This window comes from Musa acuminata, chromosome BXJ1-8, assembly GCF_036884655.1.
Source record: "Musa acuminata AAA Group cultivar baxijiao chromosome BXJ1-8, Cavendish_Baxijiao_AAA, whole genome shotgun sequence".
Taxonomy (NCBI): Eukaryota; Viridiplantae; Streptophyta; class Magnoliopsida; order Zingiberales; family Musaceae; genus Musa; species Musa acuminata.
In genome coordinates this window covers 1,555,704-1,573,374 of record NC_088334.1, presented here as the reverse complement: position 1 = coordinate 1,573,374, position 17,671 = coordinate 1,555,704, and the positions used below count along the sequence as shown (strand labels likewise).

At 39.2% G+C, this 17,671-nt stretch overlaps 2 protein-coding genes across 3 annotated transcripts; one reads left to right on the top strand and one right to left on the bottom strand.

Annotated features, from left to right (window-relative positions):
* The first annotated feature begins 6,821 nt into the window (after nt 1–6,821).
* LOC135680539 (protein LIGHT-DEPENDENT SHORT HYPOCOTYLS 5-like) lies at nt 6,822–7,903 on the top strand. The gene has a single exon (XM_065194531.1). The coding sequence runs from the start codon at nt 7,004–7,006 to the stop codon at nt 7,688–7,690; it is 687 nt and encodes a 228-aa protein (XP_065050603.1). The 5' UTR covers nt 6,822–7,003; the 3' UTR covers nt 7,691–7,903.
* Nucleotides 7,904–9,004: 1,101 nt separating this feature from the next.
* LOC103994074 (DEAD-box ATP-dependent RNA helicase 18) lies at nt 9,005–17,267 on the bottom strand. 2 transcript variants are annotated; one of them, XM_009414352.3, is made up of 12 exons: nt 16,921–17,267; nt 15,885–16,121; nt 13,921–14,181; nt 13,015–13,094; nt 12,814–12,919; nt 12,591–12,704; nt 11,724–11,822; nt 11,548–11,637; nt 10,516–10,622; nt 10,303–10,446; nt 9,343–9,895; nt 9,005–9,264 (listed from the first exon to the last, which is right to left on the bottom strand). In XM_009414352.3, the coding sequence occupies exons 1-11, from the start codon at nt 17,185–17,187 to the stop codon at nt 9,454–9,456; spliced, it is 1,947 nt and encodes a 648-aa protein (XP_009412627.2). In that variant the 5' UTR covers nt 17,188–17,267; the 3' UTR covers nt 9,005–9,264; nt 9,343–9,453. The 2 variants fall into 2 exon arrangements, with proteins under 2 accessions (XP_009412627.2, XP_018686029.2); XM_018830484.2 differs by having other exon boundaries at nt 16,949–17,087.
* Between the last annotated feature and the right edge of the window lie 404 nt (nt 17,268–17,671).

The following is a 17,671-nucleotide window of genomic DNA, read 5'->3' as shown; positions in this document are numbered from 1 at the left end:
TAAATGGGAAATGGGAAGGAGGCGAAGGGAGAAGACATGGATTTGGATTTGCCCTTAACTTGGTGGCACGAAACGGAAGCCATTGCAGACTGCGTCAGTTCACATCACAGTCTCTTACCTTTTGCTTTCTCCTCCTCACTTTGCAGCCTTTCTCTGACTCGCCGTCGCACTCGTTTAGCAGTCGGCCTTCCGAGCCTCCTTGTGACTTCCACATAGATTATGCGATCTAAATAAAGCGGCGGTGATCCTCCTCTTAATCCCATTAAATAATTATATAATAATAATAATAATAATAATAAAATATAGATTTAATGAATAATAAAATCTTTAAAATCTTTAAAATAATATTTTTTATTCATTGATGTTTAATTAAAACATCCATACGTATAAACAATCATGTATAATTTAATATATGGATGATAAGTGATACGAGACATTTATAGGCTCACGAGAAATCGATAAACGTACTTACACGATTTTGTGTCCTTGACGAACATTTAAAAGTAATGGAGACTTGACGAACTTATAAACCCTTGACGAATATTTAAAAGTAATGGAGACTTGACAAACTTATGAACCCTTGATTCCCATACTCTTGTGAGACTAAATGGTCTTATCACTACTTCCTCCCTCTTGTAGGGGAGCTAAGGGCTCATAACTAAGGTGCATGGTTCGAGAGCGAGTTTGGTCGACCGAGGTGTAGGCCTTGGGTCCTCCTTCTAGCACAAAAATTATTAGTGAACTCATGCGCCGTAGCCGAGGAGTTAGCGCGGCTTGGTCCACGAGTCGATGTCCAGAGTTCTCGACGCTCGGAGGCGAGTCTTTCGGTTGGTTGGAAGAAATGCCGAGGTCGAGCTAGATCGAGAGTCGGGATGGCCGCGTCTTTGGGGACGTCCGTATTCCTACACACAGGCCCTGGTCGGGAGATTCCCGACTTGAGCCCCTCGGAGATAAAGTTAGTGGTCTTTTCTTTACTTTTTTTTATACCCTGGCCAAGTGTTGATAGCGAGCTTTTATACCGTTGCTCGATGATCAATCGTACGCGAATTTGACGTGACGGTCGATCCCCTAAGTGACGAGATCGTACATTCGCACGATCGTCGCCCGGCATGAATGGAACATCGTCATGTGGTGCTGTCCCGAGCTTTCTAGGACGGGACTTGCCGAGGAGGTGCCTCCCTACGTGGACTCCGACTCGACGTGGAGGGAAAAGCAACCCTCATGCTAACTTGGCAGGGGTGTGACACGGTGTGGGTTATGATGTGGCCGAGATCCAAAACGTACCTTATCAGTAACTAATTGCGGTGAATACGATATTTTAATCATCAGTGTGTGGTCAACGCCCTCCTCCATGGTTGACTCTGCTTTGCCTTGTGATAGATACAATAGCGGGAGAGTTGGGACCAACATGTCTTTTGCCATCACTGAGCTCACCAAACCTTCCATGCCGTCGTGCCTTTGGTTGACGCAACTCTCCGACAAGCGAACGTTGACTGATGACTGAAACCATGCAATCGACACGCTTTGTTTACCCTTTTATCATTTGATGACGCTTGCTATGTATGTATACGACGCATGGTAGACTCGCTACAAATTTTGGGGATAATTAATTTTTCTCCTTTTAATTTATTATTATTATTAAAAATTTATCATCGATCCACATCATAGAGTCGAATCGACCCGACCTATTTCCAAAAAAAGATCATCGTATCTTCTTCTTCTTCTTCATCAAATATTGAAAAATATATATATACTCGTTGGTGATCATTTTCCTCGATAAAAATTTTTCTGACCATCACTTTGTAAAAATATCATCAAAAATAAAATTTTATATCATGAATCATTCATGAAAAATGATTATTTATAGAATGACGATGGAAATTTATCGAAATAAGAAATCTTTCAAAGAATATTCTTTTCGTATGTTCATGTCAATGAGTTGAATCGATCGACTCGAAATATTGGTCATATAAAAACTCGACTCGAATGTTTATCAATATGATTCGACTCCGAATGTATTCACGTATATCCCAAATAAGAATACGTAAGAGATAGCCTCAAATACATGAAAAATTACGCATACGAACAAAAGGAGCAATTTTCATCTGTATAGCTGCAAATACTATACACACAGACATATCAGAGAATCATATTTCACATTTTGTTGTATCCATTGGAAGGTTTCTCGGATTTTAATTTACAGAATAAATTAATATTAATGCAGAAAAACAAGAAAAAAGGGAATCCAATCCGTCCACACAATCATGTGGTGTTCCACCCTTGTCGGACTGACCAAAGTTTGGTGGCGATCGATGGGAGCAATAAGGATTCCCCATCCCCATTGTTTCTATTGCATTGACAACTATCTTCAAACCTAATTAATGTGCTGTCCACCATCACGCCTAACATCCTCAAACTACTGAAATGAGCTTAGTAAGCTGATGATTAGTCAGTCGAAAGTGTTTGAGAAGAATCAAAGGTCACCAACATCAAACTTCTTCTTCTTCACTGCAATGTGTGTGTAAGTCCTTCTTTTTACTGTCTCACAAGTCTCTCCCTTCTCATGTCTATGTGACCTTATAAGATGGTTGAGCACTCCCCATAAACATACAAAAGATTAAAGACAAGAAAATATGGTGATGCATGTACCACCAGGGAACAGACTTCATATTGAATATGGATGGGCTCAACAAGAAGTGTAGCACAAGTTAGAGAGGAAGAAGAGAGAGAGAGAGAGAGCATGTGGTGTTTGATTATCCAATCATGGGTTTGAATTCCAAGGCCATCAGATTCCTGCACCTAATTCACATAACTTAGTGTCCCACTGGTACCAACAGCAGCGTTGGGATCACATGACAAGGAAGCCCCAGGAGAGGAGAGGAGAGGAGAGGAGAGAGATGGAGAGAGGAAGAAGACGATCGAGCGAGCACATGCAGTGTTGGGTGACACCAGGTCTCGAGGATGACCGGGGTCAAGTTGACATTGGCTTCAGAGGACATCATTTGCAGGAAACAAAGAATCAAATTGGCTCTTGCCTCCATCTTGTTGGGCTGCTCATTTTGGGTCTTCCCCTTATCTCTAGTGGATGTGTGTTTTGTTGAATTTTTATATAAATATACATACATTTTGCTTGTTTTAATTTGTGAAGTTGTCTTGAAACTTACCCCCTATTCAATTAATTATTTGTATTAAATATAATTTTAAACAATCCAATCTTAATCTTGATGAGGATAGTAATTATGATAAGACTCGACTGACTGAGTGTTCCGGTTCCGGTGTTCCGGTTCAGTTGATCGAGTGTAGTCGCGTCGATCGAGGCATGAGGCGTCGGCTACTCAGGCTCGGTTCTTCACGCCACGCCAACACCCATGTCAGACGCTACCAGCCTGCCTCCTGCAAGCGGGCATATTAAACAACAGTAAGCTTCCCTATAAATACCCTCGCATTCTGAACGAAAGGAGAATGAGACACTAAAACACTTTTTCTCCTCAAACCCCCTCCACATCATCTAACTTGATTGTCGGAGGGGTCGGGTTGAGCTTCCCGACCCGACCTTTGTGCAGGTGCGAAACCGAGGGTCCCCGCCGGACGCGCGGACGACGAGTCCCTGCCCGGAGGAGACGGCAACCCCGTCTCGATCGGACTATCGCATCGGACTGACCCCACGGGCTCGAGGCACACCTCCGGGAGATCCCCATCGTCCGGACCCGAACCGAGCCACGTCGACCCCGAGGCCACAGCTCCCAAGTTGTTTACCACAACAAATCTCTTTTTTTTTTATTGTTTTGAGGATTAATATACTGTTAAACAATTGATATATATATATATATATATATATATAATTAATTAATTAATTAATTAATGGATGGAAAGATATTAGCATATCTCATGCATTCGGTGGGTCCTCAGTCATAGCAATTGGGGCCCGCAAGAAAAGATGATCATCGATGGGTGCTTCGTCTCGTATGCTTTGGGGCCCGCAACAATTGAGTTGAGGGCGGAAATGATAAGGCACGAGGGCGGCCATCATAAGGATGTCATTCATTCCTTGGCAAGTCAAGAAATATGTTAGGAGGATTCGATCGAACGAGATAAATCGAATAATGTGCTTTGTAATCTTAGTTTAATACGATTATATCATATAACAAAACGTTCCGTGTTGAAATTGATAATGGATCAAGCAAAATGGTCCAATCCCAAACTCAAAATATAATGCTTGTAATTGTTCGTATGCAACAAGAGAAGAGATATATTCGTTTATGTTGCTTGTAGTCTTCGTATACTATTTTGTGAATCATTCTAATATTTTTTTGTGAAACAATAAGATAATATATGTCGTATATTTCTCATTTTAATATGATATTATGATAAACTTTAAATACATCGAGCTCTTTTTCTTTCTTTCCTTCTTCTTTCGGACTCCTAAAACTCTAATGTGATAATATTTGACTAGAAGATGATTAATTCTTGAATATGATATTATGATAAATTTTAAATACATCGAGCTCTTTTTCTTTTTTCTTCTTATTTCGGACTCCTAAAACTCTAATACCGTAATATTTGACTCAAGCATCGAAGATGATTAATTCTCGAATATGACATTACGATAAACTTTAAATACATTCAGCTCTTTTTCTTCTTCTTTCGGACTCCTAAAACTCTAATACCGTAATATTTGACTCGAGCATCGAAGATGATTAATTCTCGAATATGATATTATGATAAACTTTAAATACATCGAGTTCTATTTCTTTTTTCTTCTTCTTTCGAACTTCTAAAATTCTAATACCGTAATATTTGACTCAAGCATCGAAGATGATTAATTCTCGAATATGACATTACGATAAACTTCAAATACATCCGGTTCTTTTTCTTCTTCTTTCCTTTCGGACTTCTAAAACTCTAATACCGTAATATTTGACTCGATGATTAGTTTGATGGATTTATTTTGTGAATCGAATGAAACTTATATGTCGGATACTAGTAAAACATGTGATATAGAAAGTTTTAGAGAGAGGATTCGATTGACGTTATCCTTGGAAAGAGACCGATCACTAGCATTATGATTCTTTTTTGTGAAACGTTTGCTTTTGGGTCAGCGGTGTGACGTGGGATAGAGCATCTGTGTCTTCACATGAATAGTAATGAATTGCCACCAATGTCGTTTTCCCTATGGGTTTCCGATTGCGTGACAGCCTAAATGATCCGAGGAATTGCTTGATAGCAATTATATGTCGCATGAGCATGGAAATATTCGTTGAAATATCATGAATTATAGAATTATTGATACCAAAAATATTTTTATATTATTTATCGACTATAAAAGATGAGCACAAGCATTCTTCTTAAGGTTTAGGTTTTCTTACGATCATCTTCTCTCTTATTCCACCTCCTAATAATCCACTTGACATAAGAAGACAACAAATATGTATGTGTATGAGATAAAGAAAGAAGGTTGAGATAATAGTCGGTATAAGGATTGAAATAGTGAAGTTCCATTAAACTATGTTTGACCTATAATATATAAATTAAAATTTTTAGATTGAATTTGTTTCTAACCTCATATATATTAATTATAATATGTATGACTCATACTCATCAATATCTAAATTCTAATGATTATTATTATTTTCAAGTGTCAATGCCATTATTAAAGGTTTGAAAGGGATTGATGAAAATTTTATTCTTGATAAGAAAAAAGTAAGCTAAAACATAAGGACACATGATTGACAAGTCGATCATCCAAAATACTTATCAGTCAAACTCAATCAACATGTGACAATCTAATCCCACAACACATGGTTGCAATGAGTGATTGATTATTGGACCTCATGATGGGTACAATAGATACCACAAACTAAAATACTAAAGGATCCCCTCCCCTCTCATTGTTGTTGATGACCTCGGATATAATCATTTTCGAACCATCTATAAAAGAGACCTGAAGATATATAATCAATACATATTTTCTTTCTTTTGATTTCGTTGGCTAGTCGGATGAATTTGGTAGATCCAACAATTTTTAACATTTTGAGCTCGAAAACTGATTTGATCATTAGAGAGATATTTATCAAAAAAAACTTATTTGAGAGTTGTTTATGCGTTTTGGTGTAAACAAGCATTGGATTCTATTAGCATTATTTTTAAAATATAAATAAAGAGCTTGTTTAGTATTTTTTTTAAAGATATTTCTCTATCATATGCATACATACATAAGCACATTCAATATATATTTTTTAATATTTAAAAAAATATATATTTTTGAACAGTCTTCTTATCATATGATTGCCCATGCAACTGTTGAGATAGATGATGAGAAGGATATAGCCACATTAATATATCATACGAAACGTCTTATTATCATTAATGTCTCTATGTGAAACTTGAAGGTGCAAAAATATAATTATATTTATTTATATAGAATATTAAACATATGAATCCACCAGTTGAAGCAATCATCCGAGTCCGATCATATCCATGTTTAGGTCCATTCATTGCATGCTTCCTAGACGTCGATCCAATCATGCAAAGGCTGCGGAACTGTGCAAGATGCCTCTCTCTCTCTCTCTCTCTCTGATCATATCCATGTTTAGGTCCATTGGATGCTTCCTAAACGTCGATGCAATCATGCAAACGCTGCGGAACTGTGCAAGTTGCCTCTCTCTCTCTCTCTCTCTCTCTCTCTCTCAATCAAATCACAACACAAAACCTTGGAAGAAAACATCATCAAATGGTTCACGTAACCCTACTCTTAGGGGTCACCAACTTCGTTACGTTTCTTAGTCTCTATCTTTCTTTCTTTCTTCATATATCCAATCAGCAGCATTAACTCTTTTTGACGCCCGACTTCAAGTCTCCCCACTTTCCTGCGCACTGCGCACTGCACACGCACCCCCACCCGACCCCAACTCTTCCTCGACAAGCAAAGAGGGGTTGTAAGAGAGAAGACTGCAAGTAAACCAAGTAGAGAAGATACAAGGGCGTCAACAGCGACTACGGTTGCATGGATCCTGGCCCGACCGATCTCGGTGTCGTCGATCCATTTCCGCCTCCTCCATCATCTCCTCAGCAGCAGCAGCAACGGAAACCGCCGAGCCGATACGAGTCGCAGAAGCGGCGAGACTGGAACACCTTCCTTCAGTACCTGAGGAGCCACCGGCCGCCGCTCAGCCTGGCGCGCTGCAGCGGGGCTCACGTGATCGAGTTCTTGAAGTACCTGGACCAGTTCGGGAAGACGAAGGTGCACGCGACCGGGTGCACCTACTTCGGCCACCCGAACCCGCCGGCGCCGTGCGTCTGCCCGCTGAAGCAGGCGTGGGGCTCGCTCGACGCGCTCGTCGGGCGCCTCCGGGCCGCCTACGAGGAGAACGACGGCGTGCCCGAGTCCAACCCCTTCGGCGCGAGGGCCGTCGGCATCTACCTTCGCGAGGTGAAGGAGAACCAGGGCAGGGCTCGCGGCGTCCCTTACCAGAAGAAGAAGAAGAAGAAGAAGAAGAAGCGGAAGCTCCTACAGGACACAGCGGCGGCCACCAGCGGAGGGGAGGCTTCATTGTTTCCTGCTGTTGGTGCTTCTATTGCTGACGACGCGACTGGTGCTCGTAATAGCAGTGCTGTTGCTGCAGCTTTGAGTAGTTCGGAGGCCGGTGAGGGATCGCGTGCTACGCCAGCTGGCTCGTCATCATCTTCTTGAGTGTCGATTCCTCTTGTTTAGTTCTTCTTGCTGCAATTTGGCAGTCAGCGCAGGGGAAGGATACATGAGCCTATGCATCTGATGTTCTTGGCTCTAAATTCCGTATAATTGTCATGAGGCTGACCAACTTGGGAGACTGATTCAGTAAATTTTGATGGAATTGGTGCATGATATATAATAGGTAATCGAAACGTGTTGTTCCGATTCTTGTCAGTACAGAAACCTCTTACTTCTTCTCTGATACTTGTCTCTGCGTGAGTGATGAGAAGGATATATATGAATTTTGTTTGGTTCATACAAGCAGCAGAAGAAGAGAACACCAAGGATAATATGGAGATTGCTTGCATTCATGGTATCGACCACCCACTGTTAATTTACACTGATTGGTTAAGATAAGCTTTTGCATGCAGTAAAAAAACGTTTCTTCTGAGGTCTCAAAATGCGTGTGCGAAAAGAGAGAGAGAGAGAGTCTTCTTTTGTGTTCACATCCAAACTGGAGTCGAAGTTACTGTCCAACTAAAGGTGAGCCGCAGCAGAAGAGATTCTCGTACGGCCTGTTGGAGAAGCTAACTTTGGTGGTGCAGAGGGAGGAGGTTTGAACGCCTGCAAAGTGTGCGGTAGGATGAGTGAGTGCAGTCCTCCATTATTTTGAGAGAGGGAGAGAGAGAGAGAGAGAGAGAGAGAGAGAGGTGAAAGGGAAAGCACATCCACACCCGTCTGGCCTTCTCCGGCAAAATTATTGTGCGACTTCTCATCTTTTCCATAGAAAAATGTGCCTCGAACAGCGCCAACTACACTTGTCACCAACGAAGCACCACTACCATACATTTTCTCTGTCTCATTCGTGACATGAATAATCATTCTTTTAACCATCTATCACATGATCAAAATAATTGGATCGTGAATCATCCAATTAGGCATTCACTCGACAAAATAATCCAAGAAAAACTATGAATAATTTTTGTCCAAGAAAAATTTGGAATCGAGATAAGATAAATCATCTACATTCTAAATAAGAATAATAATTTTTTGTTGGTGTTCAGCATGTGCACATGTTTGAGATCAAAGAAGATATAGATCGGACGACAAAAGCTCCTATAGTCATTGGTATTGTCCTCTTGTGGAGAGACTAAGGGGGCGTACGTTTAGGTCGCGACAATGCTGGCAGTGGATAAAAAGCTCCACCGGTCCCGTTGTCGGTGTTGTAGCGGCCCTTTGGTAGCTTTAGGACCATCCGCCTCAGTCGCAAGCAAGTCACGCTTGCTGTGATGATCTTTTTTTTCTAGTAAGGCATCAAACGGAATCCACTAGAGATTAAAATTTGAGATGGCCGATCAATATGCATTTTTTTCTCGATAAATAAAAATACATTTTTGCGACTTAAACCTCTGATCATCCACCAGACCACAAGAGAGCAGACATCAGAGCTTATAAGCAGCAATGTATGTGTGTGTCTGTTTTGACAAATTCAAATTCGTAGAACAAACTGTATCTTTACTATTTTCGTAAGTACCATACCATTGCCGGGTTGCCGACCTCCAAAATTAGCTTGATAACTGCATCAAAAGAAAGGACTGCAAACAGCCAAGAAACGCAACATTATCAGCACAAGGCGTAAATATTCATAGGCTCCAAGTCTAATTTGATCTTACCATATGACATGGACTGAAACTTTCGAGGGAGCAGAATGATTTGCATACTATTGGAGTCTGTTACAGCATCATGGCTACACCCGACCTACGTGCACAATGATGGCAGGTGAGTCAAGCCCTTGTATTCTTTATCATCTTCAGCCTCATCATCTTCGAACCCTTCTTGTTCTTCCTAGCCCTGGATCTTTCTGTGTTTTTTGCATTCTTTCCTCGCTTGATTTTTGCTCTTTTACTTTTTGACCCGGTAGAGAGTTCCGCTCCGTAGTCCTTGGAGTTACTTTCAGAGGAGCCTTCTTCCAAGTTTCCAAAACCAGTAAGCTTTTCATATTCGCTTTCATCAATCAACCCTCGCTTAAGCTTCTTCAGCAAGCGATACTCATTTTCCAACTCCTCGTCATCCTCTTTGGTTTGAGTCGCACGACGTTGCCTGCCTGTTTTCTTCCTTGTAATGGCAACATTGTCATCCGGTATCTTCTTCACTCTATTTTGTTTAGGCTCTTCCGCTTGCTTGCTCTGCAAGATCTTCAATCTGTGTCTCTCTCTAGCTTTATCTCTGGATATAACAAGGAACATAAGCAGAGAGAGAGAAAAAAAATAAAAGAAACCACAGCCAAATATATGTTCTGTGAGTTCCCATATAGTCGGTCAATTCTCAACAAGATTGAAACCAAGCACAAGGGATATGTATGTAGCCACAGGCAGTTCACATAAAAAATGTTATTAATAGCAAATATAAATTACAAAGGAAAAAGTTATTGAACAGGTTTCAAGATGTAAGATATTCCACACCCGGATCAAGAATTATGGAAGATAATTATACTCATTTATAGAAGTTAATATCTAAAAATAAACTATATAAGTGATAAATTATATGAAATAGTTAAAAAATATTAGTTAAATCATTGTTGACCAAATCTTACAGTACTCAAATGACAATTTGCCTGATAAACAGATGCTTACTTGTACTTGATCTGTGACAAATCGATACCATCTACAGGAGAGAAACCATCGACTGACAGAGAGTGATGCTTCACCTCTGGCATTGATGGGATCTGCAGTAAACCATATCCCATGGCCAATTTCCCAATCTCCAGTTCTTTCCACCTGTAATTGATGCCATTAGAAAACTTAAAAAATGCTGTGGTATCAAAGAAAGATAATGATAAGGCAAACCTGAAGATGAAAGAGCAGTGATGTTCCTTGTATGCACGGATGTAAGACACAAATGCTTTAATCCCCTTCTCCATTACATCACGATCTTCTTTGGCTGCAGATCTGATCTATAACAATTGTATATCATCTATGAGATAATTAACATTCCAGAAAACAAATAGAAAAAATAAAAAGAAGAATGCCACTCATCCTTTCATGGAAAACATGTGCACAAATTGTATGAACTGGTCTTATTTATAAAAGAGTACAGCAGACTGGCAGTCCAACTCATAGGTTGATGCATCACAACCTTATCTTTGTGACTGCAGCAATAATTCAAGATGATATAATCTGAGTGAGCTACTGTGACATAATTTATTAACAACCTAACCCCCCTAATTCAACATAAAAGTCAAATACTAAGAGCATCATAATAACATTAGGAAGTGAGCAATGGAGAGCCTTGTACTGTTCCTTAGATCACCGAAAGAGACAAAAGAAATCAACATAAAAGCTCAGAGTGTAGCAATTTCAGATTTCTTTGTTGATATACATATTCCAATTCTTAGGTTTGAGAATATCTTTATTTCTGCAGCCTAACATACCACCCAAGAAATACCAACGCTATAGTTGACTTAAGATACTGATCAAAAACAGGATACCAGAAGATTAATGACCCTTCATATTAATAACTCAACTGTTTCTAGTTAGTTTTCAACTTTCGATCAGTATAGCTTAAAAATCAAATGTTGCAAGCAACATTAGTGCAATAAGTCATGACAGGACTTAAGATGGAAAAAAATAATTTTAACCTGATTCACTTAACCTCAAGCTATTAGATGGCAACTTTTACCTCCAAATTTCTCAATAATAATGAGCATTAAATATGCTTATGTATTCCAATTTGGTATTTCCTATTTTTAAGAAGCACCGTTCTGTCAAGAACTCATGTTCATGCAAATATTCAGACAAGATGAAAACTGTGCCACCAAACAGTTTGGACTCTGGGGAGTGGAAAACTCCATAGGTTTTTAAACTGAAGAAAAGTCTTGCCTGGGGAACAATGTCAAATGCCACATCTAAACTTTTTCTCTCTTTAAGGGGCACCCTTCTCAGGCACAGGAACTCCACATAAGCATCCTCCTGCATGCAGAAAAGCATTTTAACCCAGACGCAATGCATATTCTATCAACATGGAATTTCCTGGTGAATATGAATGCTGAATGAACCTTTGGCAACAGAAATACAATAGCACTTCCTTGTCTTCCTATCCGTGCAGTTCGGCCAACCCTATGTATGAATACATTTGGATCCTGTGGCGGGTCAAACTGTAAAGAGAACATAAAGAACTTAGATAACATTGTCTTTAAGCAAATACAGGTAAAATCTAGTTCAGAAGATATAAATGTAAATTTATGCTGGACACCAAGTAAACAAAGGGATAAGAATTATTTAGTTTGAGCAGTATGAATATGTTTATGCCAGAAAGCAAAATGTTTCAGTTTAACTAATTGATGATCCATGCTACACGAAATTGGTTTTGATTTTCTAAGAGAATTTATACCGTGTGCTGCTGGTGGAACTTATGAATATTCTGAGAATATGCCCTTTAAATGATTTCCTCAAGCATCAGTTTAACTGAACAAATGAGATACAATCGCGAAGAAATATAAATACTTTGGCAATTGCACTTTGTTTTTTCTCAATTTCTAAGTGACTGATCCACACAACAACAATACTGCACTCGTGATTCTATGTAGTATCTCTAGAAGCACCAGTAAATCTGTTGGCATGGTGATTTAATTTTGATGACCCTTTTGTTGACGGAACATTTCAAGAATCGTAGTTTGCTACATGACTTTAGTTAGATATCTGAAAGATAAATAGGCAATAGTGCCAAATTTTCATAGAAAAGCTATATTTTAAAATCAGCCAAGTTTCCTCAGCAACAATAGCAAGCCAAGACTCATGTGATTGGAACAAAAAACCTTATAGCAACATAGCAGGCAATCTACACTTTTACCATTTACAACAACAATAATGATAAACCACATTTTCCAAAGCTTGTACTTTTGCTAACTACACCATAAATTTACCTGCAATATCCAATCAACACCTGGAATGTCCAGACCCCTAGCTGCTACATCGGTGCATAGCAGAACACCACTTGAAAGATTTGTAAAAGATGCCAATGCTTTCTCCCTCGCTATCTACCAAGGGAGTACAGAATGTGTAAGAAATCTTATGTATTCATCACAGAATACTTTAAGAACCTCAAACGCCATGAATACCTTAAGTCCATAATTTATTGCAAATTACCTGCTTCATTTTCCCATGAAGTGGGATTAATGGACAACCTTTTAACGCAATAAGTTGAGGAAGAATAACTCCCCAGTAATCAACACATGCACATGTCATAAAGTAGCTGCAGTTGACAAAGCTCAAGATAATATTGATGTACCACACAAACAAGTCATGCGTTGTAGAAAGCACAACCAAATAATGACTGGATAATCTTACACTATTATCTTTTTTGACATGTTCCTTGATATGAAGTCAACAAGGTAGGACAGCTTGTTCTGTGCTTCACATACCATGTACTGCAAAATATGAAGAAAATTTTAGAAACTTGAATTAATGAGCCAGGTTTGCTTTTGAAGGAAATGGCTGCTTTTACTCTAGGAAATTAGATTATGGATAAAATACATAGACAACATGACAGGCTAATGACTGCTAAACTTCATTAATAACTAGAAACAGATTTTGTGTGAACTTAACAAACTCTATCCTTGGAGTAGGTACACATATCTTTTAAATGATTTACCACTAGATACACTTAATGTTGCTGAAAAGTTGTTAGGTACATGAAGCAACAACGCAAAATTGGGATATAGTCTTATCCATTGTCAGAATATTAGTATAGAATACATTCATGGATATTACAGACAAACGTCAAACAGTCTCCTGAGGGATCTATGGTATTTGGATAAAAGAACCAGACCATAACTTTTGGTTTCCCCAACAATCACTTAAAGAAAATCTATAAGGAAGAAATAAATAAAACACCACATTGAATCCACTCCTTCACAATGGATGAGCAGCATATCAGTTGGCTTCATGATGACCATTACATCAAGACACAAGTCACTAATGAACAAGACTACGGAAGATTGTTGCTACGTCATCTCAGACTAGGACTGGAAGCAGAGTTGAATCATTCAAGATCTCAAAAATGCTTGTCGTGGAAATAATCAAACATTTCAAACGAAAATCAGGAAGATTATAACTTAGGGAGAAAGTACACTTGTTATGTGACTTCACAATTCATGTCAATATTATACCTACGACAGTATACAGTCAAAAAACGGATACTTAAACAACTAAGCTCTCATAAGCATAAAACAACCTTAATACTACAGCCTATACCTCAATATGAAGACCCAAAGGTGTTCTTGAAGAAGCTAATTCTTGTGTTGATGCCATATCACCTAATGCTTTGGCTTCTACTCGAACTTCAACCTTGACAGGGTTCCTTAATCCTGCCTTCGAAAGCTCATCAACAGCCTCAGTCTGAGTAGCAGAAAAAAGGCCAGTCCTGCGGAGCTTTGGCAACCGAGAAATTATGTAAGTGAGTTGCTTCTGAAATCCCATGTCCAGAAGTCTATCCGCCTCATCTAGAATCAGGATCTGCTTTATCAAAAATAACAAAAAAAGGGGTTAAAGAAGAACAAAATTGATTTTCCCGTCTGAAATGCAGCTTGAACATGTGGAGTTGCAGGTACATGTGACTAAAAGAAGATTGTTCTTTATTCAGAAGAGACTCATTTGGGTGGCGTCCACTGGAATTTTAGACACAACAGTGATAAGATGTTGATATGGTCAAACATGGAAAAAGTCAACTACCAGGATCTTAACTAACAAACCTAAAGACTACTTTAACTTGGAACCCCCTCAGATGATAAATGGGTCAGTTTGGTCATTGTTGATTTTCTATAGGATGACAAGAAGTTGTTCCAGAAGTTTGGGGTTGGCCCCAGACTTAACCTGTCTAGCGAAAAAACCTAACCCAACTTGCTGGTAATATCAAGAATCCATGGCCTTAATCTGTAACAACTAATATCCTGTAGAGAGTTTAATAGGTAAGATATGGTATTGTATCTTCAACTTATACCTGGATTCTGGTTGAATTTTATACATTGAAAGTCCATTTGATAGCTTTTGTATTCCCTGCTAATGCTTCTTACTTGGTTTGTCAAAAGAACTACATATAGGAAAATAAGTGCTGGATGAACATGGTAAGATCGTATCCTGACTTCGCAAGAATAGAGGAAAAGAATTCACGAATATGTTCGATCGGATAATACAAAAAATACACACTTTTAGCAATATTTACCATAAATTATAAACAAAATTATTTGATAACTTTAAATTTCTATAAATAAATATGTTAAAAAAATGATGACCCTATATATAAGGCTCCTGCCAATAAAAGATCCAAGAAGAACTGATGTACACAACTTATCCCTGTAAGCAAAGAGGGCTCATTTATACAACTTGAACCTGGATCATCCAGGTTATTAAGGAGCATCTTAACCATGATGGTAAAATTCACCCTCAATATGCCTATGATAAATATTTAACTAATATCATATATATTAAACTTCCATGTTTAACTAAACATGTTAGGTGACCAAATTGTTAATTATGATATACAATGTTTTCCAAATTAGTTAATTAAGATCAGGGATAAACAGACATTTGTCCAGTCAAGAACAGCTCTATAATTTTGTCATTTGCATCTAGATTGACAACCAAGCAAGTCACGTCAGGATAACTATATTGTGATTTGAGTCACAAGACCTCTCTCTCTTCTTTCAACTCACCTTACTCGTCTCCCTATTCTCTCATTCATAAACCCTGCTTTCTCTCACCATCCCAAACAATACATCAGCAGGCACAACAACCATGAGTGCAGCAGTAATAGAAGCTCCCTCATATGCTGCTCCCTCATATGCTCAGATCAGTTCACCAAATCTGACACTAATAGATAAACCATAATCAGCCAAATTCAAACCTAGATAATCAATTTAGAGTAAGCTTGTTGAACCAAGATCAAAACAGTCAAGTCAGGTCGAGTCAAGTGCATATCCAGGGGAACACGGAAGGGGTGAATGTTGAGCTCAGGATCTGGACAAACAAGTCTACGTCACACCAAGGGAAGGGCAAAAAAAAGAGTAATCAATACATCATCCAAAGAGCTTCCTACATTAGCCTCCCTCTTATAACCAAGTTTCAAAATAACCTTTAATTAGGAGCACAAACACAGGCATCTGGTAGAAAATCCAAAGAGAAGGGACAATAATTGTAAAATCACTGTCAAAGACAAATACCTCAAGGCTTCGAAAATCCAGTACATCTAGATGCTCCATTATATCATGCAGCTTCCCAGGAGTACCTACGAGGATGTTGGCACCTTCATTTTCTATTTTTCTGATATCTGTTCTTATGTCTAGACCACCAACAAGAAGAATAGACTTTAAATTTTGCACTGTTGAAAAGAAAGGCTGTGCAACATGATATATTTGTGATGAGAGCTCCCTTGTTGGAGAAATAATCATCCCCATGACCTGCCATAGCAAAAGACATGCTTATCAGAAGATGATACCACTCTGGTTGAGAAAAATTCATTGTCATAACTGAAATACAGAAACAACATGTTTTCATAACAACATAAATAATTATAATGATAAAGGACACCAAAATCAATAAAACGGGAGACTACCAAATATCATGTTGGACACATACAGCAAAAAGGTAAATTACATGATCTCTTGTTCTTTCCATCTCAGCCAAAAGATAACAGATGTGTGTGCTAGTTTATGAATAACTTGAGACATACAAGTATAATCTCAAGTACAAACAATGATGACGTTTCATTCGGTTAAAACGAGAAGAGCATTTGTTACATATACGGGAAATCCTGTTACTAATCGTGTTTTCTAAAAGCCCTGCTATAGTCATGTAAGTCTACAAAGTAGTTTCTAAGCAGTTTGCAGCAATTTTGATATGAAAGGGGGAGAACTATACCATCAATAACTAAGACAATGATGCTCTATGGCCAAAACGACAGAAACATGCAGATTGCGTTGCAATGAAGCGAATGAAGGTAACAAATCGGCAAACCTGCTAGGCTAACATGAAGAAACCCATCGACTTCCTAAGTTAGACCTGATGATTCTTTGTAACTTATCCACATTATATATAATGACAAGGACTAGGTACCACGAAAGGCGCCCATATCAGTTAGACTACAGCACGGTACTCATGGCGGAATCATCGATCTCCAAAGCGGAAAATCCATCACTAAGTATTCAACACGAACATCATCGTGCATGTCAGAACATTGAGTAAGAGAGATGAAGGCACCTGGTGAGGTTTGGGGGGAGAAGGGTACCGGCGGAGGATCTCGACGAAGGGTACTACGAAGGCCAGGGTTTTCCCGGATCCGGTGGCAGCATCAACGGCGACGTCCTTGTGGCCGCAGAGCAAGGGGATGGTGGCGGCCTGGACCGGCGTGCAGAATTGGAATCCTGCGAGGGTTAGGGCTTCGATGACAGGCTCGGAGAGAGGCGGGTTGAGCTCGGAGAATCGAGTCGTGGTGAGCGCCCGGTTCGAGGGCTCCGATTCCGCCATGTCCTCGCCGCCTCGGCCGTTGTTGCACGTAGTCGCAACTCGGCGGAGGGTTTCGAGGGTTCGTTGGTAGCGTCTTTTGGGACTTTGTATTTAAAGCGGAAGGATCCGTCGGTCATGAGGCGAAGTTATCCTCTCGTGAGCGAATCATAAAGCATCCTCTCGTGAGCGAATCATAAAGCAAAACAAACGGTTCACGGCTGGTCCTGTGGTGTGGGAGGTGCCAATATGAGGAAATTCCTTGAAATTAAGATTTTTTTTTCCTGCAGTCATATTTTGAAGCAAAAAAAAAAAAAAGAGCCATATTATCCATATAATAGAATCAATCACATTAATGCAAATATTTTAGGAGATAACAATGCAAATAAATATTTTTGGAGATTCATATAGCCAGCAATTGAGTCATGCAGATCATCTCTACTTGTAAACATGAGACTTAGTATATTGTCCCTTCCCTACAAAGTTTACTGCACAATTATATAGGTCT